Source organism: Misgurnus anguillicaudatus, chromosome 6, assembly GCF_027580225.2.
Source record: "Misgurnus anguillicaudatus chromosome 6, ASM2758022v2, whole genome shotgun sequence".
Classification (NCBI taxonomy): domain Eukaryota; kingdom Metazoa; phylum Chordata; class Actinopteri; order Cypriniformes; family Cobitidae; genus Misgurnus; species Misgurnus anguillicaudatus.
The window spans coordinates 9,620,193-9,646,509 of NC_073342.2; the positions used below are offsets into that span (position 1 = coordinate 9,620,193).

Genomic DNA, 26,317 nt, shown 5'->3' on the forward strand with positions numbered 1-26,317 from the left:
TGAAAAGTGTGACAACATACCCCGCTCTCCCCTATTCTTTTTTCCTACTATGGAAGTGAATGGGGCTCATGATCGGTTTGTTTACAAACATTCCTCAAAATATCTTCCTTCGTGTTCATCAGAACAAACAAATGTATACAGGTTTGTAACAACATGAGAGGGAGTAAATGATGACAATATTTTCACTACTATCAATACTATCCCTTTACAGTTTGTAAAAGGGTCATAAAACTGTAGTTTGGCTATTGTACTAATACCTAATAATACCATATTTTTGGACATTAACCAAAGCCATATTCTTCTAAAAATACCAGTAGCCTGTATATAAATATGGTAATAATTTAGAACCATGGTATTTAGAATTTGACATCAGTGAACCATGGTACCTCCACAGTAAGTTTTTCTAAGGCATCTTTTTCCTTTAATCAAATTCTCCCCGTCTCTATTTTTAGTCGTAGTCTTGCTATTCTGGAATGAATTTCTGACTGGCTGCTGCCGAGCGGAATCCTTTCAGGAATGTCTGGAACTTTCTCAAACCACTACAGAGAGAGAGAGAGAAAGTAAAGTGAGAGGTTGAGTCGCGGGCGGGGGGAGAAGAAAGCAGATGCGTCTCTTCTGTTGTGGACAACAGTGAGTTTGATTTGTTATTCGTTGACGTGTGCAGGATGTTTGTGAATGCATCTTGGATTGATTAGCGAGTGTTAAATGAATCTTTCTGCACGCGTGTGGTCTCTGCAGCAAAAATAATCAGACATAATCTTTTTTCTCAATTCCGGGATCAGCTTCAGTTTCAAAGAATGAGTTCTTGAAAGTCGAATGATCCGGTCCATCTAATGTTTCAACACTATCGCATTCGTACTTTTTTACGACCACATGCGTACATTTTGGTACGATTTGCTTTTGCCTCTGTGACGTTGGAGTTAGGGGCGGGGTTTCGTTTTTTTATCGTATTTGTTTTTGTACGATTCCATTCATACGAATTCGCAAACTTGTAAAATATATAAAATCTCAACTGTTTATAATAGTACAAATCTGCTCTGTGTAAACATACATACTGATTTACACATTGTCCTTTTATACATATGGGATGTCTATCTCATGGAAAGTCGTGTTATAGACATTTCATCGGGCACACGTGCAGTAATGCGATAAGCGCTTGGTGTGAGCTTTACTTCCGGTTTCTGTTTGTTTAATGGTCTGACTAGTTGCTGAAACTGAACTCTTAAACAAATACTTTGTTGAAAATAACTAATGTTTTTGGTTCCTATGTTATCTAGGTGTTGTTTATTTTGCTTGTTATAAATAAACTACTTTAAAAGGACTTTGTTGTTATTTATTCTTCGCAGAGTTTACCGGAAGTTACGTGATAACCACGAAAGCCACGTTTATGTTGTTACTGCTGAAACCGTCTATAGTCACGCAAAATTTGATAAAGTTATTTGTGTCCATGGCACGAAATTCAGCTTTTTTCGTGCCTTGAGCACAAATGTCTTTTCGTGACACTCACACAAATTTCTCTAAAGTGTTTTTGTGTGCATTGCACGACTTTCTTTTTCGTTTTATTTTATGTATTGTTTTCTTATTGTTCCTATTTTGTTACCATTGTCGGTTGGGGTTAGACTCACTTTCTGTTACATTTTTTAACCCAAACCCAAAATCTAACAACAACCACAAGCGACAATGATTTAAAAATAGGGGGGAAAAGAGAAAACAATACATAAAATGACATGAAAAAAAAGAAACTATTTATAGACACTTGTGCTCAAAGCACGTAAAAAAGCTGAATTTTGTGTCATGGACACGAATAAATGTATAAAATTTTGCGTGACTCGGACACGACTTTCTGTGAAATTATGTTGCTTATAAGAATGATGCATAAAATACATTTTTGTTCATTCTAAAAATGCCCAATTATTTCTATTAGAGCTATAGCCTGTCTATGTTTAAAGGAACAGTATGTAGGATTGTGGCCAAAACTGGTATTGCAATCACAAAACGTGTGGCTAAAACTGGTACTGCGATCACCCAAATGGCAGCCAATACACAACATGACAACATAAACATCAGTTGAGGGCTGCAACTCCACTTTTTAAAAGACAATATCTTGGCCAGACCACTGTTGTCAGTGATATAAGTATTTGAAATGAAAATGATTTCTTAATGTCTAGTGACATTTCAGGGCCATTTTATGATTAATTGATATACATTTCTTACATACTGTTCCTTTAACTATACAATGGGTGCTGTCAAGCGTGTGGTTATCATTCATCAAAATATCTTATTTCGTGTTCAACAGAATATAAAAACTCATACAGGTTTAAAACAACATGAGGATGAATAAATGACACAACTTTCATTTTTGGGTGAACTATCCCTTTAAAAGTATAAATTTGTTTGTGTGTCGTGTCTCAGAGACAGAAATATAATGTGAGAGCAGAAGTGTCTTCTAATCCCAAGAAATCTAGGATCGTAAATCAGAACTTTAGTAGTACAACTGTATTTGGGTCGGTCTGGTCTGTGCAACTCTCCGTCTCTCTCTGGCACAGGGCTGAAAATCCCCTCCACCCGACCTCCGCTGGAAATCTGGATCAGATTAATGCTGGCAAAGACAGTGATCTCCTTTATACATTTCTCTCCTCACATCCCCTCATTTCGGTCTTGTTCATGCAAACTTTTTTCTTTGACTTTGTTCTGGTGCTAAAAAGAATCGTTTACACAATCACAATTCGTAATTATTAACCCGTTCCAAATCTTTATGCTTTCTTTAGCTGAACAAAAAATTAGATACATTTTTTTAAAGAAATATCAGTGTGCTATTTTCCATACAGCAAAAGTATTTAGGGGCTGCCAAGCTCCAAAAAGGACAAAAGGCAGCTCATAGTTTTGAAGCAAAGAAAATCTTAAAATCTTAATTTTAAAGGTGCAGTGTGTAATTTTTAGAAGGATCTCTTGATTGAAATGCAAAATAATATACAAAACTATATTATCAGGGGTGTATAAAGACCTTTTTATAATGAACTGTTATGATTTTATTACCTTAGAATGAGACGTTTTTATCTACATGCACCAAGGGTCCCTTACTTGGAAGTTTCCATTTTGTGCCGCCATGTTTCTACAGAAGCCCTTAACTGACAAACTTTTTTTTACTAAGTTGTCTCCGTCAATTACATGTTTTCCCAGTGGCGGGTATCATAGCTTCTCTATGCGTTTCAAAATGAGGGGTGAGCAGTGGACTGAGCCGTTAATTGCAATTCCCAACCTCACCACTGGATGCAGCTAAAATTTACACACTGCACCTTTAAATAAATGTTCATTTGTGTGAAATTAAATTGTTTAATTATGTTCTTATTCTACTTTATTGGTCTTCATATAGCAAAATGTTCACTGTAAAAAATTGCTGTAGTTATGCCGCTGTTTGCCAGTAACTTACTGTAAAATTAAGTTATTTACTGGCAACAGTTTGTTCAATTGTTAATGTTAACATTAAGAAGACTTTATCTTTACAAAATATAAATCTATAAAATAACAGCCTCATGCAAAGCATTCTGGGAACCATAAATCCTCCTCAACTTTTTCTGTTTTTTCCCAGAATGCTTTGCATGAGGCTGTTATTTTAGTTTTTTTGTGTAAAGATGTGATACATTCGTACAATCTCATTTTTTGATTCCGTACAATCTGCTTCACCCCAGTGTCCATTATGAATATTAACCATGGTATTTAGCATTTGACATCAGTAAACCATGGTACCACCACAGTAAGTTTTTCTAAGGCATTTTAAAACCAAAAAAACATGGTTACTACACTTTTACCACAAAAAAAACATGGTTAATTTTCCTAAGGGGTGGATTTAGGGTTGGGTTTGGTTTAATTGTTTTTAATTATCATCCGAATTTATGCGAATTAGCCACCTCATAAAATAGCTAAGAATTCCCGTGAGATCACACTGAGTCAACCTTTACCACAGTCAAATAAAGTTGACACAGATGCCAGCTCCTTTGAAATGATCTGTTTATTAAGTCAGTTTTACACAAATTTGGTTTTGTGGTACAAACACTGTTGGTTAGCAAGATATCTCCAACAAACAACAAAGCGGGTCGGCGAATGAGCGCACAACCAAAGCTTCACAACACAACCACATGACCATAACACACTGTCTTTTTGCTTCCCCTGTTGTCTTCAGTGTTTATTTGTATAGACACACACACACACACACACATCTCAGACAATGTGTGTGGTGTTGAAATGAAATGGCTTCACTACCAATAAATAGAGTATAAAAATGCAATTGTAATAATTTTATTATCAAAAAATTAAAAAAATCATAAAATATAGCAAAGGCACTGAACGAAAAAATACCTTTGGCAGTCCAGGATTTTAAACTGATAACAAACCCCCAAAAAAAGACTATGGCATTGACCCACAATAGTAATTGAACATAATAAAAATAATACATAAATAACATAATACTACCATTTTCAGTACTGTCAAATCTAATATCCAGTCATGTTTTTTCCAAAAATGAATTTTGACTAATATGCACCAGATATTTCCAGTTTGGCATGTTTGCGTTCGCAATGGCCGCTTATCTTTAAATGGCATTCAACCTCTGTTACAATGGCACTATGGTTAAAATGGCACATCTGGGTGGCTGCTCAACTCTGTCCTAAGACAATTAGGGTTGATAGCGAAAATTGTGACACCAAATATTGGGTCATATCTGTAAGACGGCTTCAAAGATTTGTGACACGCATTAAATGACCCTGATGAAATTGTGCAGTAGTTTGACTGAACGTCTGTTTATGCTAAATAGCAGACATTAGCACTTAATGTACGGCTAGTGCTGAAAACCTGTCGATACCGGGAGAAATCGTTGATTTCTACGCACAACGTTCCTCTGTAATGCAAAACAATAACAATATTTTGTAGAATCAAAAACAGAAGAGCAATAACATAAAAATACTAACATAGTATAATTTGATCACTGTTAATCCAGTTGACAATACAATGAAATACAGATATGCAGTATGATACCATACACGTTAGGTGTGTCTATAATATCTACCCAGGACCTCGATCGAACAAAATGCCTCCTATAATCTTTTCAAATTGAGTTTTTAAGTGAATAAATTGATGTTTTTTGCCCGCTTGCCCCCTATTGGTTAATCTGCTGCCTGGCATCTTTATCCAACAACACCTTTCTTTGGTATAAAATACATCCCTTATCCTTTCATCTACATTCCTTATCTCTCTATATCTACACATACGCTCCTCTTTCCTCACATGTAGCGAAAATAAAGCTACCTACATCTTTTCCAGTGAACGATTCTCTGTATCCCACTTACTGGAGAAGTGTCCTGCATCTATCAATACTTTCACAAATCTACCTCAGTAAACACCTTTCTCTGTACTACTACAACTACTTCACTCTTACCTTCTAAAAACAGCCTTAAACCTAAAATAACACTTTCAGGCCGATCCATCCTGAAACAATAAAGCTTTTCTCCTTATCAAACCCACACACACATGGATGTTCTCCAGGTCATGGTGTTAAGATCTAGTCCAAACATGCCTCTGAAGAGCTTGGAATTTGCTGGCTCATCGCTGCTTTGAAACTAATCGGCCTGTTTGTGGTTTTTTAGCCCTGAGAGGGAGTGTTTTGGGCATCAAAGTTCAACGAAAACCAATAATCTGTTATTTTTTGGGCTGAGCAAAGAAATCCACAGGGATCAACAGATAAACACCAAGAGAGACCATGTTCCTACAGGCCAAAACTTAAAGAAATATCCAAACAAGCTTGTCTCTGCCTGGAACATTCCTGGAAGTTGAGAGTGTGTCTGAGATTTGTACCTTGCGTTAAACCTTGTTAAGGTGAAAGTGTCCAGAAACCCTCAAAAGTCACCTAACCCAATCAAGAAACCACAAGAGTACCATTCCAGAGAAACACATGGTGCTTGCACGCACGTTCCTGTCAGGACTCAATCACAATCAACCAATCAAAACCTCCCCAGACTTGATCCGAGATGTTGGAGCCTTGAAGTACCAAACACCGCACATCCTGTGTTAATGATGTAGAGGGTTCTGGACACGACTCCTTTACAAGTTGATCAAGGACCAACTGTGTTATTCTTGAATCATGTTAAGCAAACACTGGCCTCTCTAACTCGGTGAATTTATGTATGGTGTACCTTGAAGTCAAGAAGTTCTTGAGCCTGGAGGGTGGACTTTGTGCTCTGAGGTCCTGGGCCTTTTCTAAGCAATCAATACAAACTCAAAAATGAAAATTAAAATAAAATAAAATAATAATAATAAAATGCGCTGTTCACCTGACAACAACTTTCTCTGGCATCTCTCAAGGAAATGACATACATAATTTAATATGAATTAAACAAAGGCACTTATATAATTCCATACACTCCATTGATGTGATTCTGCTCAATACAAGGATCAATACAAGTTTGATCATTACATAAGTAGTTCTATAAGTGATATATATTAGCAATAACCAACAAAGAAACCAAACAATTATATATGTCAGTTCCAATCAAGGAAATGAGAGATTTAAGTGTTTTATTCTGTTATTCCAGTACTGCCAGACCACACCAGTTTTGTATCACTAAATCTACAAAAAATATTAATAAATAATAAACAAAAACAGTTCTTTTGGAGCAAGACCCTGGTTTCTTGGTTTGAAAGTAAAGACCACAATACGAAATGTGCTCTGTGAGTTTTAAGGTGCTTTATAAACTCAGGTTGGCTCTTATTGTTGTCTCATCAAGGCCGTTCCATGATGTCTTCTGTAATGCTAACTCACCTTTCATTTAATATGTAAACATTTAATTTCACCTCTTGCCTATAGGGGAGATAATGTCCCAAAGTACCGACTGAAATTTTACTTGCTTGAAACGCTTAAAAACTGTGTATGGGATAGGGTAGGGTTATGGGCAGGATAGGGCAGGGTATGGTAGGGTTAGTGGTTAGGGGCCAGGAGTTCAGGTTAGGGTAATGGTTGTGTACAACCTCCAATATCATCCCATCAAATAAATGACTCACATTCATAGAATCCCAGTGTTACACTGGTCGTCAACAACATGCCAAACAAACACCTCCCACTTGTTCCAGCATCTTTCCTTCTAGGCACCACTCAGTTGGCCCCTTTCTCTCTATGACAGGTTGTTGCTGATGTCCAGGGCTTGTTGGTACACCTGAGTCATATCATCCAGGTCTCCTAACAGAGAAAAGCTGCTGTTATCCCCAGGGGACCGCTGTGCCCCTCTGCCAAATTTTCCACTATGCAGTGGTGGAGCTGCCTGGAGCCCTTTGAAGTTAGCAAGCTGAAGAAGGTTTTCTGCAGACACACAGCTTCTGATTTTGGGCCGGGTGATGGGTGGGGGCCAGTCAGTGGCGCTGAAGGGGCTGTTGGTGATGTTGTCACTATCCTGCCTCACGATGCTGGAAGGGCGACTCTGACTGCGGGATAAACCGGAATCGCCAGGTGCTGGCTCTCCCAGGACACTCATGGGAGGAGCTCCACTGTATGTAGAATACTTCCCATTGCGCTTCAAGATGCCTTTCCTACCAACCGCTCGTTTTGGTGGTGAGCTAGATCCAAGGGGTGTGATGTTGCCACCTAGCAGATCAGAGGACTCACTGCGCTCCGGGGATGAATAGTACCCTGATTCCCGTTGTTGGTTGTTCTTTAGGATCCCCTTCTTTGGAAAAACGGAGATCATCTTACTAGGGGAGTTGCCTGTTAGTGTTGGCTCCTCCTCACCTTCATCAGCTTCAAGCCCAGTTTCCTTCTCTGGGGTTTCCGCACCGGACACCAACTCTATGTCGTCCATACTTGGGGAGTGTTGCTCATCAGATAGTCTTGTCTTCAAGATGCTCTTCGGTCTCTTCAGGCCCAAGCTTTCCTCGCCATTACAGCAGGAAACTCCAACATCGTTCTCTTTCTTGGATTTTTTGGGCCGTTGACGGACCAGTAGGAATGGCTCGGACCGGACGGCTTTGGTTGGACGGGGCTCGGTCCGGTTCTGCCAGTCGATGAGACGGGCCAACATGGGTGAGCCAGCATCTCTTTGCGATTCACAGTCACACACGCTAGTCTTCCATCCCCAGTTTACCCACCAGTGATTTGCAATGTCTTCCACTGTGGCCCGACGCTCAGGGTTGACCATCAGCATCCAGCGGATCAGACCTCGAGCATCTAACATAAAAAACAGAAGCCCTGTGTTTCAGCATTATTAAGACTCTTCACTAAACATATTATCCCAAAAATAACTAAAAAAAATCACAGTATTTAAATGGTACTTTCAGTAATACAACAGTATTGCCATGATTTTTTTGCACTTTTTTGTAAAATATTATGGTTTTATCATCTAATATCACTAAACCAAAAAACCATGGTATTACTTTCCAATATGTACCATTTTCCTACTACAGTACTTTCTTCTAAGAGTTACAGTTGTTTAATACCAATGCCTGTAAGACTTCTGCTTCAAGTTCCAGTACCTGATGACTGAGTCGGTTCACGATACTCCCCGTTGCTGATTTGCCGAATTAGATTTTTGTGGTCTCCTCCATCAAACGGCATACTGCCATAGACTAGCGTATACAGCAACACCCCCAGAGCCCAGCTATCCACCTGCAGACAACACATAATCATCAGGGGACACCTCTAGAACATCAATATCCTTCAAACCAATTAAGATCCCTTCAGATAGCCATATCTCATGATGGAGGAAACAAGTGATATACCAGGTAAAAACACAGACAAAAGGGGCTTGCATTATTGTAAATGGAAGATCACATGAAACTCTGTTTGGACTTGCATCTGACAAACAGCTGGAGAGTCCAAGTCCCAAAGGACTTTTGTTTGTTATGCATCATATTTATGTGCTCTTGAGGCATTTTAATGTAGTAGTTATGCAAGTCATGTGAGGAGTTGGATTAAAATGTAAAGTATGTGGGCCAGAAAAACTTAAGATGGCACCACCGGTCTGGATGGTTTTCCAGGTTCCTGAGCTGTCTCTTCACAGGAAATCACTCAGAAACCAAAGTAATTGTTTAGCTTGTAGCAAGAAATTACAGCGGCTCTACTGCTTTTATTCACTTCAAGGTTTGGCTTTTCACCAAAAGAGTTCTGTCATTTTGATTACAGTCTTTACATTGTACTGTTTTTGTACCCCAAGGAAAAAACTGCAAATTATAGCGGTCAACTGAAGAAAAAGTACACTGAACTGCTGCTACTGCCCTGGGCCATATACAAAAAAGACACTCAAAGTAAACCATTTGGGTCATATATGTTTATGCACCGGTTTTGTTTTTTAGATCTTTAATCTCTCATTTTGAGTCTAGGGCAACTTCGGGCCAAGCTTAGTTGAATCACAGAAACTTAAGGAAAAAACTCAGCTTGTTTCAAAGGTTAGAGGACAAGCACAAGGCATATGCAGGTCTTTTCCTAAGGCCTCTGGAAATATAATCCCATCAAAGAACAGAATAAGACTCCGTGAACCACACAGACAGTCTATGAGATATCACAGACGTTCGCAGACGATTCACACGCTAACAAAATTAAATTGTGGGGTGTTTCATTTACAGTGATGCAGGCCTCAAGGGTTTATGTTAAAGCAGCATATGCCATGCAGGCCTGCTGTAAACCATCTCAGCATGTTTTTATGATCCTGAAAAGATGTTCAACCCAAAAGAGCGTCTTGTGTTGTTACTCAGAGAGTTTGGTCGTTCAGAGCGGCTCTCACCTCTGGACCACGGTAAGGTCTTCCATTGACAATCTCTGGAGATGCGTACAGTGGACTACCACAGAAGGTCTGCAGAAGCTTGTCTTTATGGTACAGGTTGGAAAGGCCAAAATCAGCAATCTGAAACATAAACAACTATGAGAAACGATCTACTGTATCTGTCTGTCTCTACTATCTGTTTGTGCCTTCTGTCTGTCTATTTCTACTGTCTGTCTGTCTGTCTGTCTGTCTGTCTGTCTGTCTGTATCTACTATTTGTCTGTCTGTCTGTCTGTCTGCCTGTCTGACTCTACTATCTGTCTGTCTCTATTATCGGTCTGTCTCTTCTGTCTTTCTGTCTCTAATATCTGTCTGTCTGTCTGTCTCTGTGTCTGCCTGTCTCTATGGTCTGTTTGTCTCTTCTGTCTTTCTGTCTCTACTATCTGTCATGTCGGTCTGTCTCGTCTGTCTGTCTGTCTGTCTGTATTTACTGTCTGTCTGTCTCTTCTGTCTGTCTCTACTTTTTGTCTGTCTGTCTCTTCTGTCTGTCTATACTATTTGTTGGTCTGTCCATCTCTACTATCTGTCTGTCTGTCTGTCTGTCTGTCTGTCTGTCTTCACTCTCTGTCTGTCTGTCTGTCTGTCTTCACTTTCTGTCTGTCTGTCTGTCTGTCTTTACTTTCTGTCTGTCTGTCTGTCTGTCTGTCTGTCTGTCTGTCTGTCTGTCTCTTCTGTCTGTCTCTACTATTTGTCTTTCTCTACTACTTGTCTGTCTGTCTGTCTGTCTGTCTGTCTGTCTGTCTGTCTGTCTGTCTGTCTGTCTCTACTATTTGTCTTTCTCTACTACTTGTCTGTCTGTCTGTCTGTCTGTACTTTCTGTTTGTATTGTCTGTCTCTACTATTTGTCTGTCTGTCTGTCTGTCTGTCTGTCTTTACTGTCTGTCTGTCTCTTCTGTCTGTCTCTACTATTTGTCTTTCTCTACTACTTGTCTGTCTGTCTGTCTGTCTGTCTTTACTGTCTGTCTGTCTCTTCTGTCTGTCTCTACTATTTGTCGGTCTGTCCATCTCTACTACTTGTCTGTCTGTCTGTCTGTCTGTCTGTCTTCACTTTCTGTCTGTCTGTCTGTCTGTCTCTACTGTCTATCTCTACTATCTGTCTTTCTGTCTGTCTATCTCTACTTTCTGTCTGTCTGTCTGTACTGTCTATCTCTACTGTCTGTCTGTCTGTCTGTATGTCTGTCTTCACTTTCTGTCTGTCTGTCTGTCTGTCTGTCTGTCTTCACTTTCTGTCTGTCTGTCTGTCTGTCTGTCTCTACTGTCTATCTCTACTATCTGTCTGTCTGTCTGTCTCTACCGTCTGTCTGTCTGTCTGTCTGTCTGTCTGTCTGTTCTTTCTCTATTATCTGTCTGTTGGTCTGTCTCTACTGTCTGTCTGTCTTTACATCTGTCTCTACTATCTGTCTGTCTCTACCGTCTGTCTGTCTGTCTTTACTATCTGTCTTTCTTTACTATCTGTCTGTCTCTAATGTCTGTCTGTCTCTGTCTGTCTGTCTGTCTGTCTCTATTATCTGTCTGTATGTCTGTCTCTACTGTCTGTCTGTCTTTACAATCTGTCTGTCTTTACATCTGTCTCTACTATCTGTCTGTCTCTACTGTCTGTCTCTCTTTACTATCTGTCTGTCTTTACTATCTGTCTGTCTTTACTATCTGTCTGTCTTTACTATCTCTCTCTCTCTATTATCTGTATGTCTGTCTAGGCAGCTTAAAATATTTTACCTTAATGTTACAGTTTTCATCCAGTAGCACATTCTCCAGTTTCAGGTCTCGGTGAACAACACCATTCTGTTAGAGAAAACACAAGAGGATGGATTTATTAGCAACACTTCAGAGATAAAGGTTATATTGTCATAGCCTAAAGAATGTGACCAAACAACCACCATCATCTGCTTCCCAAATACAATGTTGTAATTGCCAGATTCAAACATGATTGTGCAATTAGACCGTATGCTTTCACTAAAGCAACGTTCGGGTTACAGCTCGGAAACTCATCCATGGGGGAATCGAATCTGAGAAAGTTCATTAAACGCATGTGTTCGACATGAGACTCTTTCAACAGATGGGACACTTTCTGGTCTCATCTGGCAGACCCCACCCAAAATCCTCCCCACAGTGTGGTTGCCCAAGGCAATCATGACTCACTGTACTCCCTTCTGGTGTCTGGGAGCTCCCCTTCTCTGAGATATGACATCACGTCATATTGCGCAAAAAACAGCCCACCCAGTACAGCCCACTGGGGTCTCGATTGGCTCGGAGCAGTGCATTGTGGGGGAACAGGGCTGACTCATTTGTCAGATGTGATACGAGATTCCAGCTAATTTCTAAACCCTGTCTCAACATGGACATAATCATAGGCGTTTAAAAGTTTTCAAGCTAGTTACGAATATAAAACACACAAAAACACACTGTACTCCCTTTTGATAAAATGTATAGATTGATCAAATATACTGGTAAAATGTACATATGGAATACACTGTAAAAGCGTCTGCCAAATGTAAATGTAACTTTGACAGATTATCTATGGTATGCCTGACATCAATACGCAGTTACACACTGACGTAAAGTAACCTGTGCAATTCAGAGGAAAAATTGGAAAGCGAATGAGCCAGCAAACCAATCCACAAAATAATCAAGCACATGAACAAACGCCGTCATTGGGTGGTCGATTACTCTATCGACAGCTTTGCGAATACCGAAATGTATGACACAAGATGCAAAGCTGTTTCACATCAGTATCGGTCATTCTAGGATTCCTCCCAGACGGACAAGATCCAAAGATAACAGACTTGTACCTCATGGTCAGATTTCATTCAATAACTTGCACGTGCAGGCGGTGCAGCTCTAGCTTTGAAAAAAGGATTGAGAAAGAGAAAAAAGGAGGGAAATAAGCGAGGTCCGTACCTTGTGGCAGTAGTGCACAGCAGACACAATCTGTCTAAAGAAGTGTCTGGTTTCTCTCTCCGTCAGACGGCGGCGTTCGCTGATGTAGTCGTAGAGTTCGCCTTTACTGGCGTATTCCATGACGATCACAATCTTGTCTTTATTTTCAAACACTGCAAAACAACACAACACTTTAAAACTTTAGCAGTGCTGTTTATTTTTAACGTCTGTGTTTATTCGTGATTCGTATTGTTTATAAATGACCAGGCCAAGACGGAATCTGTAGTATTTTTGGGGGGGTGTACTAAATCCCACACAAGTACTGAGTGATGTACAAAAGTTATCACAGCACAGATTCCATGTGGGCCTGTTTGTGATCTTATGTTTAATGAAATTTGATTTATTCTAGTTGGCATGCCGAACTTAGAAACAAACAATAATACAATTTACAATAAAGTTATATTGTCCATTGTGTTTATCCCGTGAGTGGACGTTTGTGGAAACGCTAAAGGAGTTTTTGTTTAACTAGAAAGCCGAAGATGCGTTCAAACAGACCGATTTGACTTTAAGGAGGCGTCCAATCGAAAATAAACATCCACTATGGCGCCCTGTTTCTTCAGAATGCAACCCACAAAAGTACAACTAAAGAAAAGACGGCATTTGTTTTGTAGTGGCCGGTCCAGAAAGTTCAGCAGGTCACTGAAAAATCTTCTAACGACCATGAAAAGCTAAAAAAATTGAGAGGAACAAACAAAGCAAATTATAGTCCGACACAGCAGAAAGTGGCTGTTTCTGCAAAACCCCAAAAATTCTCGTACTGACCACCCCACCCAACCGTCTGGCACTGCCGGCGGCCTCCAACGCACATCCAGCAAGAGAGAGAGAGAAAGAAACAGTTCTCATCTTTCTACAGAATCCGTCCTGCCCATTGCTGCTTTTCTACACCACAGCAGGGAGCGCAAAGCCTTCTGGGATTGTGCAAAAGTTTGGGGGGCAGACAGAACATAGCTTCACTGTTTGAAGATGAATCATCCCACAGTGTCGCTGAATATCACAGCAGACTGACAATTTCGACAGAGCTACAAGAAAATGAGACAAATCTACTGCAGCGCAGACATTTAAAAACCCACTGAAATGCCTTGAAATGTGCAGCTTTCTTTGAGGGAATTTCCTGCGAAACAGAAAGTTAGGGTGGGGCATATTGGCTGGCTCCTGCCCTTTTAAAAATAACCAAACACGTTTAGTTTACCTCACAGCTTGGAAAGCGATGATAAGCTAAAGTGCAGAATGATGTCGTAAAAATCGAGGATCCGTATTGGCGGAAGTGAAAGACTCTATGTTTTTAAATGCGCATATGTGAATTTTGTTACGTTTTTGGAGCACACAAGTTTGTAGAAATATTTAAGGCAAACATATTCATAAAGAATGCAAAAAAAATATTTTGATTTGATGGGGAGTTTAAAATAAGCATTCAACACTTCAGATGCTCATAATTCTCATAAACGCAACATTTTCAACCTGAAGCAGTTTTTCAATATGATCTCTATAAAATCTAAATTGTACAACTAACCAAGCTATGCTATACACCTTAACTCTTTCCCCGCCATTGATAAGTCAACACTAAGAGAAAACCCTTCCCTGCCAATGACGAGTATTTCCGGCAATCGCAAATATTATTATCCACCGCAACTTATACAACCCGGAACCAACGCCTCACGTGAAAGAGTAACTGTGGGTTCACACCAGCCGCATTTGAGGCGTCAAATTCGCGTCTAGTTTGCCGCTTTAACATTTTGAGTTTACTCGCTTCTTTCACGCGTGAAATTCTAGTCATCAAGACATTCACACGGAAATGGGAGGGGCTTCTGCGACTCCGCTCGCTTCCTGTAATCACGTCACTACCAGAGCAAGCTCCTGATTGGTTAACGCAGTGCGTTTTTCCGGCAAAGTTCAAATATTTTAACTTGCGTGTTTCCCGCATCTACCTTGCCATGCTAAACGCCTCATTCGTGTCGCAAGACCTCCAGACGCGCGTCAACGCGTCTTTATATTGACTTAACATTGAAATCACTCGCGCTTGACGCCTCTACAGCGGCTGGTCTGAACGCAGCATAAGAACGCTGTGTATGTTTTGAGGATCGCTCTGAATCTGAGCTCTATCAAAAGTCCTTCACAAAAATGCAATTATTTCAGCTTTTTGCTCAAAATTTGGTGTTTTTGAAGAAACCTACTCATTTTTGAGAGGTGATAAGAAGAGAACAAATCAAGGTAGGATGAACTTTTTTTTTAAAGCAGAGGGTCTGTTCTTTTATTTGATATATTGTATGTTTATATATTTAAAGAAGAACATTTTCTAACATTTCTAAGGCATTAAACTTTTTGAAAATCATGAAAAAGGCTGGCGCTGGCTGGCAACTTTTTTTTAAAACGCTGGCGGGGAAAGAGTTAATGTTATAGCTTGCAGTTTTCTCATTTGCTAAATGCTGACATAGAAACATCCAGACAACCCTTACAATAAATTAAGCATGGTTTTGTTACTATAGACCGTTTCATCGGAGGCATGTGCGCTGACGCGATACACATCTGGATCCGAACTTTACTTCCGCTTTCATTTTTTTAATGGTCTGACTATTTGCTAAACTGATCTCTTGAACAAATGCCTCGTTGAAAATAACAAATGTTTTGGTTTCCTATGTAATCTATGTGTTGTTTTTTTGCTTGTTATATAAATAAACTACGTTTAAAGAACTTTGTTGTTATTTATTCTTAGCAGAGTTTACCAAACGTTACGTGCGGACCACGACAGACACTTGTTTATGTTGTTACTGCTGAAACCGTCTAAAGCAATAGTTTCTGTAGTGTTTTTAATAGTAAGACCCACTGAAAATGGTAGCTAAACAATATGATTACCAACAAAAACATGGTTTCCACACTTTAACTATAATATAACCTGTCGTTTTTGTAAGAGAATTCACATTTATTTCCACGACTACCCTACCCAAACGCAAAAAAACTCAAACTCTGATTCTAAAGTAAGAAATGCAACGTTCAAATTTTCAGAGGATCACTTAGTGTTCTCCCATCTCTGAGCCAGGCCAACCACAACACAGGCGGAGTCGAAGCTTTGAACAAAGGCGAATACAGCAACTCCTCAAAAATATACTGCTCTATAAACCCAGACGGACTTTGAGCGGAAAACCACTGAGTCAGCTCGCTGAAAAACGCCAGTCGTGCTGAAAGACAGACAGACGCTGAGTGTCTTTAGAAATCATCAACGACGTTTCACCAGAGATCCTATAACCGGCAAAATGTGTGTTGGCCAGGAATGGGGAAAGAAAATTCCTTGGATTATCAGGTTTAGTCACTATTTATCACTGACTTTTCGTAGATTATTAATAAACGTATGAACTAATAATTAATCAGAATCGTATCACTGCATCAACATATTAAATCTGAACTCAGCTGTGTATAGGCGAACGGACAGAGAGACAGACAAATAGACAGACGGATACCTTCATATATAGAGATGATATGTGGGTGACGAAGAGATGACATGATTTCAATCTCTCGTCGAATGTGAACCATGTCCTGTTCATCCTTTATCTTCTCCTTCCTGATGGACTTGATGGCAACCTGAAACAGAAAAAAAGAGAGTCCCCATTAAAATCTATTAAAGTCCCCATGAAATTAAAACTGACAATTTTTATCTTTTAAAGGAATACTGCAGTGTAAGGATGGGCTGATAAATCGGCCTATAATGCTCATTTGTTATAGCATGTCCAAAACGCCCCTATTTGGGTGGAAGCACACCAAATACCTCACATGGGTGACCTCACATTGATAAGAGAATCAAAATGACATGTCTAATGAGACTGCTTTGGTTTAATGCGGATTAAAACACAAGGAACGGGTGGTTTTTTTTATTGTAGGGTGGTTGTGTTCACACACTGCCAACACACATTTATGTCCAAACACCTTGTAAAAGTGGATTTTGCATAATAGGTGCCCTTTAAAAAAACAGATTTAAAGGGAGAGTTTGGCCAAAAATGATATTAAACCCATGTTTACTCACCCCGAAGCCGTCCGAGATGCGTATGTCCATCATTTTTCAGACAATGACATTTTCAGTTATTTTAGAAAATGTTTTAGATCTTTCAGTTAATCAAATCAAATAAAAAAAAGTTATGGGGTCCATGTCCTTCAAGTCCAAAAAATGTGCATTCATCCTTCACAAAATAAATCCAAATGGCTCCACGATGACAAACAAATGCCCCCTGAGGGCAATCCGCGCCGTCCCGCTGTAGAAATATCCACATTCAAAACTTTACAAACGAAAATAACTTGCTTCCGGTAATGCCGCCACAAAAAATGTGCTGATACTCTCTCCTGAATACAGAGGAGTCTAAGATGGCGGCGCTACCGGAAGGCAGCCACCTTCGTTTATAAAGCTTTAAATATATTTCTACCACAACACCGCACGGATTACCCCCAGAAGAACTCTGCCCATCATCCTGGAACCGTTTGGACCTCCTTGGGGAAGGACACATGCACTTTTTTGGACTTGAAGGACGTGGACCCCGTAACTTTAATGTTTAGCAGCTGAAAGATATAAGACATTTTCTAAAATAACTGAAAATGTGTTTAAAAAATGATGGACATATGCATATGCGGACGGCTTCGCGGTGAGTAAATCATGGGTTTAATATCATTTTTGGCCGAACTATCCTTTTAACACTTAGAAGATTTACAAATTTAGATGATGCTTGTTTTAGCGCATAGTTTCCCAAATTGAGGTAAATTAAACTAAACTAATTGTGGTGGTTCACCAGGGAATTGTAGGGAGTTTACGAAAAATTATTATTTAATTAATATTAAATTGTAAACTGTTTATAACTAATTTTAAAATAGAAAAATCTAAAGAAAACATTTGCTAACAAAAAATAAATTTTATTTGTTTAATCTAAATATCATGTGACTATTAAACAACAGTATAAATAACAGTACAAAGCCTTTGAGAAATCTGAGAACTCATGCAGATACGTTTATGGTACCATATAAAATGACCAGTACTTGTAATAAAAACAATAACTATATAAAATACTACTGATAAATACTTTAAAACGGATAAAAAGGTAAAGTTCTTCAAGTTAAACATGCAAATGTGCTATTAGATTATTGAAATATTTACTAATTTAGGTCAAGGGGGTTTGGCTGACAAAAAATCTACTTTTTTAATATTATTTCTGACACATTTTCTTGACAGATGGGGGGATGAGAGGAAATGATGTGGGTGAAGCAGGATGAGGAAATGACATAAGTTCGATAAGAGCACCGCAGCTAAATGTGTCACAGCATGTGTGATAACCACTTGGTCACACCTTTGACAATAACAAAGAAAAGTCAGAATAACACCTAAGCAGCCTGAACAGACATTTTATATGTCTAAGATTCAGCCTCAGTTGACCGAACTAGACTCTCTTTCTTTCTCTCTCTCACACACACATAAACATGCACACACGTATATGAGAGCTGAGCATATTTTCAGCTTGCTGGGGTGTAATTTTGCCGATGGTTTCTTGGGAAAATGATGGTTCAGTGTTTAAAGGCATAATGAAAGCTCTCGTGTGTTTATTTGGCCCTGAGGGTTTGTGCGGTTTCTCCATGTGATGGAAATGTCAGCGATGAACGTACACGTTCAGATTTACAAACGTGCAGGTATTCACTGCTAGTGGGCGTAATTATTACTACTATTATTGGTTGTACCTCAGACAAAAACAGAACCTCAATTTGTGCTTTCCGATGTCTTATGAAACCCAGAAGATTTGAAACGTGTCGAACCGTTGAATAAAAATAGAGCTGGTGTGGCGGACAGGAGATGCCCTGCTGACTGATAGGTGATGTCATTGGGAGGAAAAAGGAAATGACAGCGAATGATTTCCTGTCTATTTTTGTCATCTGTCCTATCTCGCTCCCCCAGGCGTCTACCTTTAAAGCACAAATGGAACAGTGTGGGTTTACGATGAACCTTAAACTCTTGTTTTGTGATGTCACACAGTTCCACAGACCCCTGATGGTCACATGGACGCATCAACATCTCTATTCAGGTCCGCCTGCATGTTCTCAACGTTGCACTGTTTTTCTCCGAGAAACCAAAACCACATGTTTCCGAGGAGCCGAAGGTAAATCACGGAGCACATCCATAAAAGGAAAGAGCCTAGCGGAACGCTTCAAAACCGATTATGTGGAATATAAAGGCAAACAAATCCAGAAACCAGGGCTTGTTCTCTAAAAGCTGTATAGCAACCCTGCTAACATTAGACTCTTTATTGGAGCCTTTTCCATGATCTCATATAGTTATGTACAGCCGAAGGTATTCACCTCCTGCCAGGTCTGCCGGAGATGGCAGGAATGCTAATGTTGCCGTTTGTTCACACGCAGCAGGGATGAGAGTTTAAAATAATCTTCTGGAAAAAACATGACAGCATAACGACCAGCAGAGCTTTTTATTTGTTAAATTTGTGTGCGAGCCAAATCAATAAAGTACATCAATTTTAATGAACTGACTTTTAGTAGTGTGGTTTGCCAAGAGAAGCATCTCTAGGTGTGTTTCCATTACCCTTCAAAGTGCGCAAATTGAATTTGCCGGTCTTATATATTGCAAAACATTTTTATGCACGCATGAGGTGTTTTTTCAGGCAATTAAAAAAATAATAAATATATAAAAATCGCTAAACTGCAATAGGAGCATATTTTCGCGTTTACAAGTCACCTGACATACATAAAAGTCACATGATGATTCTTTAAAGATGTGAAATTGTGTACTATACCCTTTTCGAAATACCTCATACGTGGCCGCTCCCAAGTATAAGGGGCTTGCCATTAACGCTTGGATAACACGCCAGGGTCTCTTTCGTTTAAAAATAATTGCTAGTGGCTGTGATATATAAATCTACCAACATCCATTGACATAATTTTTGGAATGACTTGTCATGAGGGAAAAGCTGACATTTTACGAAAACATAATATTGGTTAAATGAAAATGCCATAATTTCGTAGTAGTTTAAAGGTGCAGTGTGTAATTTTTAGAAGGATCTCTTGACAGAAATGCAAAATAATATACAAAACTATATTATCAGGGGTGTATAATGACCTTTTATAATGAACTGTTATGTTTTTATTACCTTAAAATGAGACGTTTTTATCTACATACACAGAGGGTCCCCTTACATGGAAGTCGCCATTTTGTGCTGCCATGTTTCTACAGAAGCCCTTAACGGACAAAGTGTTTTAATTAAGTTGTCTCCGAAGATAGCATGTTTGTCCGGTGGCGGCTACCATAGCTTCTCTGTGTTTCAAAAGCGAGGGGTGAGCAGTGGACTGAGCCGTTGGTTGCAATTCACAACCTCACCACTAGATGCCGCTAAAATTTACACATTGCACCTTTAATGGGGAAAGTTCACCCAAAATGAAAATTCTCTCATCATTTACTTACTCTCATGTTGTTACAAACCTGTATAAATATCTTTGTTCTGATGAACACGAAGTAAGCCGCGTTGATCACGAGCCCCATTGACTTCCATAGTAGGAAAAATAATAATATGGAAGTGAATGGGGCTCATGATCGATGTGGTTTCAAATATTTCTCAAAATATCTTCCTTTGTGTTCATCAGAACAAAGGTTTGTAACAAAATGAGTGAGTAAATTATGACAGAATTTTTATTTTGGGTGAACTATCCCGCGGTGTATGTAGATAAAAACGGCTCATTCTAATGTAACAAAAACAATACAGTTCATTATATAAGGTCTTTATACACCACTAATAATATAGTTATCTATATTATATTGCATTGCTTCTAAAATTTACACACTGCACCTTTAAAGGCAGGGTCCATGATCTCTGTAAGCCAATGTTGATAATGTCTCCAACGATGGCATGTTTGTCCGGTGGCGGCTACCATAGCTTCTCTGTGTTTCAAAAGCGAGGGGTGAGCAGTGGACTGAGCCGTTGGTTGCAATTCACAACCTCACCACTAGATGCCGCTAAAATTTACACATTGCACCTTTAATGGGGAAAGTTCACCCAACATGAAAATTCTCTCATTATTTACTCACTCTCATGTTGTTACAAACCTGTATAAATATCTTTGTTCTGATGAACACGAAGTAAGCCGTATTGATCACGAGCCCCATTGACTTCCATAGTAGGAAAAATAATACTATGGAAGTGAATGGGGCTCATGATCGATGTGGTTTCAAACATTTCTCAAAATATCTTCCTTTGTGTTCATCAGAACAAAGGTTTGTAACAACATAAGTGAGTAAATTATGACAGAATTTTTATTTTGGGTGAACTATCCCCCTTTAAAGGTGCAGTGTGTAGATTTTAGCGGGCATCTAGTGGTGAGGTTGCAAATTGCACCCCTCCCTTGCGAAGTACATAAAGAAGCTACGATGGCGGTCACAGGATAGACATGTCATCATCTAAGACGTAGAGAACGTAGTGACAAACGCGCTCTGTAGAGCAGTTTGTCCATTTAGGGCTACTTTAAAAACATGGTGGCGCAAAATGGCGGCTTACAAGTAGGGGGACCCGCGGTGTATGTAGATAAAAACGTCTCATTCTAATGTAATAGTAAAACAATACAGTTCATTATATAAGGTCTTTATACACCACTGATAATATAGTTATCTATATTATATTGCATTGCTGTTAAAAGATCCTTTTAAAATTTACACACTGCACCTTTAAAGGCAGGGTCCATGATCTCTGTAAGCCAATGTTGACATTTGAAACCACCTAATCAAATACACCCCTACCCCAATAGAATCTGGACCTTCTTTTCATAGACCCGCCCCACACTTACGTAAACCAGGCAACAATGTCATTTAGTAGACATGCCCCTTACTGCTGATTGGCTACAAGTGTGTTTTGGTAGTCGTCCTGAATCTTTTTCCAAAGTGTTTTTCAGAAATCGTGCACTCCGCCTTTAAAGGTGCAGTGTGTAATTTTTAGAAGGATCTCTTGAAAGAAATGCAAATAATATACAAAACTATATTATCAGGGGTGTTTAAAGACCTTTTATAATAAACCATTATGTTTTTATAAGCTTAGAATTTTATGTTTTTATATACATACACAGAGGGTCCCCTTACATGGAGGTCGCCATTTTGTGCAACCATGTTTCTACAGAAGCCCTTAACGGACAAACGTTTTTACTAAGTTGTCTCCGACGATGAAATGTTTGTCTGGTGGTGGCTATCGTAGCTTCTTTATGCGTTTTAAAAGCTAGGGATGGGCAGTGGGCTGAGCCGGTGGTTGCAATTTTGCAACTTCACCACTAGATGTCGCTAAAATTTACACACTGCACCTTTAATCAACATTTAAAAAAGTTTTGCGCAAATCGGTAATGATTAAAAAGTATTAAACTTTGGCGTAACCTGTCCCACACACCATCATGAAATATACCTCAAACCATATAGTAATGTTCCAGACAACTCGGATTTAGACGAATTCCCACCTCAACCTGGAATTGATGTCTGGAATGGCGCTGTAAATGTTTCAATGTTACTAAATACTTTCAATGCTACTTAATTCAGACGTTGTTTAAGGTTTCGAGGTGGAAAATATCCTAAATCTGAGTATAGCCACTTAGAAAACCTTAGCAATGCATAGCAACTTCTGCTGGAAGATTTTATTTTGATCTGGATTTCTCTTTTTTACATTTGCTAAAGTCATCGGAAGAAACAAGCCAAGCACAACCAGTAGATGTGACTCGCTTCATCTGAAAATACAAAACAAAAACTATTGGGAACAGCTGATCTTAGATCGGTTCAGTAACGTGCTTTGATGCCCAAGATTCAGCTCGGAAAATGATGTAGCTGATCCGGGATCGGAGTTGGCTGCTGCTTTGGCCCCATGCAGGATATAAATTTTCCATGCCGTTTTCATTTCCTAATCCAAACCGTAACGTTTCGCGATCCAGTTCCACTGTCACAGTGACCTATTCACACACACACATGTGGTCATGTGATCAGTACATAACACACCATGGAAGGAATGTTCACTGTTATGCTCGGTGGTGTTTGTACCTCCACACACACAACACACAGCATGCAAAACAAACTCACACTCTTGACATTTTTTATGTGCAGGACTGACCTCATACGTGCGAGCGCTCACGTTCACATCCTATCTGTCTGTCTGCTCGGATCATTAGGCTGGTAAAGAAATAAGGAGACGAGCATTGCATCATTTCTGCGGGACTGTAGCAGGTCCCTAAAGGTCAAAGGTCAAGGTAACGCAGTACTAGACTGTCTGTGTACGTGATAGGAAAGGAGAGGAAACGCTTATCAGGGAAGAACACGTTATGTTCAGCAACAGATACGTTTGACTTCTTGGAGGAAGAATTCAGTGACAGATGTTCAAGTTCATTTTTGGAGTGCATGCTTTGGTATCTTGGCACATCCAACAACTGTACTTCATATTTCGTGTGTCGAATTGTGAAGATCATGGGTTCGATGTGTGAGCCAAATGCATAAACATATTATAAATGTCTCCGTGGTTGTTATCAGCAGTATTTATGGCTTTTATCTATACAAGCTGTATCGCAAAGTACATCGAATTTTTCTCACTATTTCCTGCTATACAACAACATTAAACGCCTCTCTGAGTGGCTTTATGTTAATGAGGCCACGAACATGCAGGACAAATTATGCGTTACATGCATGTGGCTTTGCAATAAACTAAAAAAAAACATGCATGCGTCTTTGCTTTATTTTTAAACCGACGTTCAAACTAACAACAGGCTGCCAAAACTCGACTGGCACAGTGCCCACTGATAAAACTGGCCTGTGTGACTATAAGTGTTGGGAAATGATTTATAAATCATTAAGCTAACAGTAAACTATATTTTTGCTTACAGCCCATAACAGCCACAATGGTCCTGTTGCCATGACTACAGAAAGCACTGTGTTTTATAACCACAATATTTACATTTATGCACTTGGTAGATGCTTTTATTCAAAGTGACTTACAGTTACACTTTTTATCAGTGTGCGTGTTCCCTGGGATCGAACCCACAACCTTTGCAACTACTGCTGCTTACAAGCACAGTACAAGAACAATAAAAAACATCTGTATAGTGTAGGACAGTGATGCAACTGGTATAAAATGCATATAAGAAACACAAACTAACCAGCTACAAAAGCTACACGAATGAACATATCCATGTTAATAGTGGCCAAATGGGACAGGCTGCAAAAAACATGACCAAAAATCGAGTCAGGCTTTATAAAAGTTGTGCCAACCACAGAATGTGTTTTCTGCAGCGAATTACTGGATGCTGAGATCATGAAACCATTCAAATTCAATTTTGCACGCTAAACAATTCGTGCACTGTGTTGAGCCACAATTCAGTGCCTGATGTAAAATCAGCATCTTGAAGCATTGGAACATGTTAATATACCAAACACACATCCATGTATGCATCAGAACGAATGGAAAAATTCTCCCTGCAGCTGTTCTGGCTTTGGCAGGTTTAGAAGACGATGTTAAAGAACAACCAAAGCAACGTGCCACAGCCCATATAGATTAATAAACACACAAAAAACCAAAAGCCCTGCCTGAACCAGATTCCCAATGCAAAACTCTTGTGGTCCTTCAAGCATCTGGGTCAGAGTTTATCAGTGACTCCGGGGTCAGATGTCACCCTCTTTAAAACATATGGAACAAATTGCACGATTATTTATGGTGACCGGTCAACAGCGACCTTTGGACCCAGCTGCAATCAAAATGGTACGTTGGCGAAGGCATTATGCATTTTATTGGGGGCCATTAGAGCCACGTTGGGGCCGTCAAACGCGGGATTTAAAACATCTGCTCTGCGCAGCCGAGCGCGTGCTGAGCGTGCGTAGGGTGGGATTCCCACGAGAGGGACCGAAAGAAGCCAAACACAACAATGGATTATTATAGGCTGCTCTGAGCTGACAATGTTAACGACAAACTAGACATTCCAGTACTGGGTTATTGCTTAATGTTTAGTTTTATTTTCATAATAACACATTTTCCTATTTTTATTTATTTATTACAGCACAAAATGGTATGCTGCATGGCAGGCACTCCCAAGCATGCTGGAAAGTCCCAGTGTGCATTGCTTAATAGCATGAATGGTATCAGACAGTGGTTAAAGAGTCAAACCCTAAAGCTTTTAGATTTTTGAAAGTCATTATGCCACACCACCCTCATGCATACAAACACATGCACATTCATTTTTTCGCAATTCAATTGCAAAATGCTTTGGAATTCTCGGAATACCTCTCTTCCAGAATGGCGCTCGATGGCCTTCTTGACTTTCCCGTACGTTCCTCTACCCAGGGTCTCCAGCAGCTCGTAGCGGTGCTTGAGGTTGTGTTTGTGATGATGTTTCTTTACACCGGAGCTGCTGCGTCGGACCCCGCCGGGGCCTTCGGGGGCCTCCGCCGAGGGGCCCGACGGGTCACCCGCACCCGACCTTTGTGTCTCCATCACCCCGGAGGCTGACATGTAACACTTCCCTCTACGTTTAAATACCTTGACTAAATGCTTTTGATAATAACAGTAATAAAACTAATTAGTATATAATAAATAAATAAATAAATTACAAGACGACGTTTAATTATGTTAACATATCAACTAATTTATGATTGTCAATAATGACTCATATTTTAATGAGGTGTCTATTCTACCTATAGCCGGCTACGGTAGGCTATCTAAAAACAATAATAATAGTCTAGTCTAGTTATGAACGATAAAACAGGGTCAGTATGGATATAAACGGACTAAACATACTCTACAGGTCACATTATTAACATGAAAACAACCCATTTGAACACGTATGGCACTTATAAAATGCTACAATGTATCATTCACAATTACAACGCGTGCTATTCTATTATGACGCTATTTTATTCTATGACGTGTGCTATTCCATCGTGACGTGTTCTCGTTGCCGTGACGCGTTCGATCATTTCTTCACCGTTATTCCTTTGTTTCAATCTACCGCAGATAATCGTTCCGTGTCTCGACCGAGAAAGCAGCGACCGCGCCGGCGTTCTGGATATAAATCACCCTCATTCTGCTCGCGGATCTGCCGTGCTCTCGGTCAACTCGGTTCCGGTGCCGGTCAGCCGTGATATCAAACTTAGTGCGCGGGGTTCGGACTGAAGGATCTGCTGCGGTGCCGTGTCTGATGTGGCCATGATTCGGTGCGTTCGCCGCGTGTCTCCTCCTCGTGCCCTGATCTCTGATGCTCTATCTGGCCCTCCGTACGAGAAACAGGGAATAAAGACGGAGTCAAACGAGGCGGGGCCAATTCTTAAAACCCCTCTCTCTCTCCCCCACTTTTCTCTCTCTCTCTCTCTCTCTCTCTCTCTCTCTCTCTCTCTCTCTCTTTCTCTTTCTGTAAGGTGTCTGATATAAAATTCTTGGACACACGCTGCAGTCGTACGATTCTGATTTACTAACGTGAAAACAGAGTAAATGGTCAATTGTAAACAGTCAGTGACAAAAACGGTGTGTCACATGGTGTATTTATGTTGATTTTATGCAATAAAACATTACATTTGCAAAATTTTTTGAAAGTAAATGGAAAATGTCAAATGGTGTA

At 39.7% G+C, this 26,317-nt stretch overlaps 1 protein-coding gene across 1 annotated transcript; it reads right to left on the minus strand.

The window, feature by feature from the left end:
• Positions 1-3,991: 3,991 nt before the first annotated feature.
• On the minus strand, positions 3,992-26,048 carry nuak1b (NUAK family, SNF1-like kinase, 1b). Its single transcript, XM_055192012.2, has 7 exons — positions 24,988-26,048; positions 16,186-16,306; positions 12,695-12,846; positions 11,513-11,578; positions 9,759-9,878; positions 8,512-8,644; positions 3,992-8,206 (listed from the first exon to the last, which is right to left on the minus strand). The coding sequence occupies exons 1-7, from the start codon at positions 25,213-25,215 to the stop codon at positions 7,161-7,163; spliced, it is 1,866 nt and encodes a 621-aa protein (XP_055047987.1). The 5' UTR covers positions 25,216-26,048; the 3' UTR covers positions 3,992-7,160.
• Positions 26,049-26,317: the final 269 nt, after the last annotated feature.

What these genes read in the sequence shown, in the direction of transcription:
- nuak1b (XM_055192012.2), bottom strand. Translation starts at nt 25,215, where the DNA reads ATGTCAGCCTCCGGGGTGATGGAGACACAAAGGTCGGGTGCGGGTGAC. An exon ending in TATCATCTCTATATATGAAG is followed by an intron (nt 12,847 to 16,185) that starts GTATCCGTCTGT and finishes GTTGTTTTGCAG; the next exon opens with TGTTTGAAAATAAAGACAAG. An exon ending in CTGTGCACTACTGCCACAAG is followed by an intron (nt 11,579 to 12,694) that starts GTACGGACCTCG and finishes TTTCTCTAACAG; the next exon opens with AATGGTGTTGTTCACCGAGA.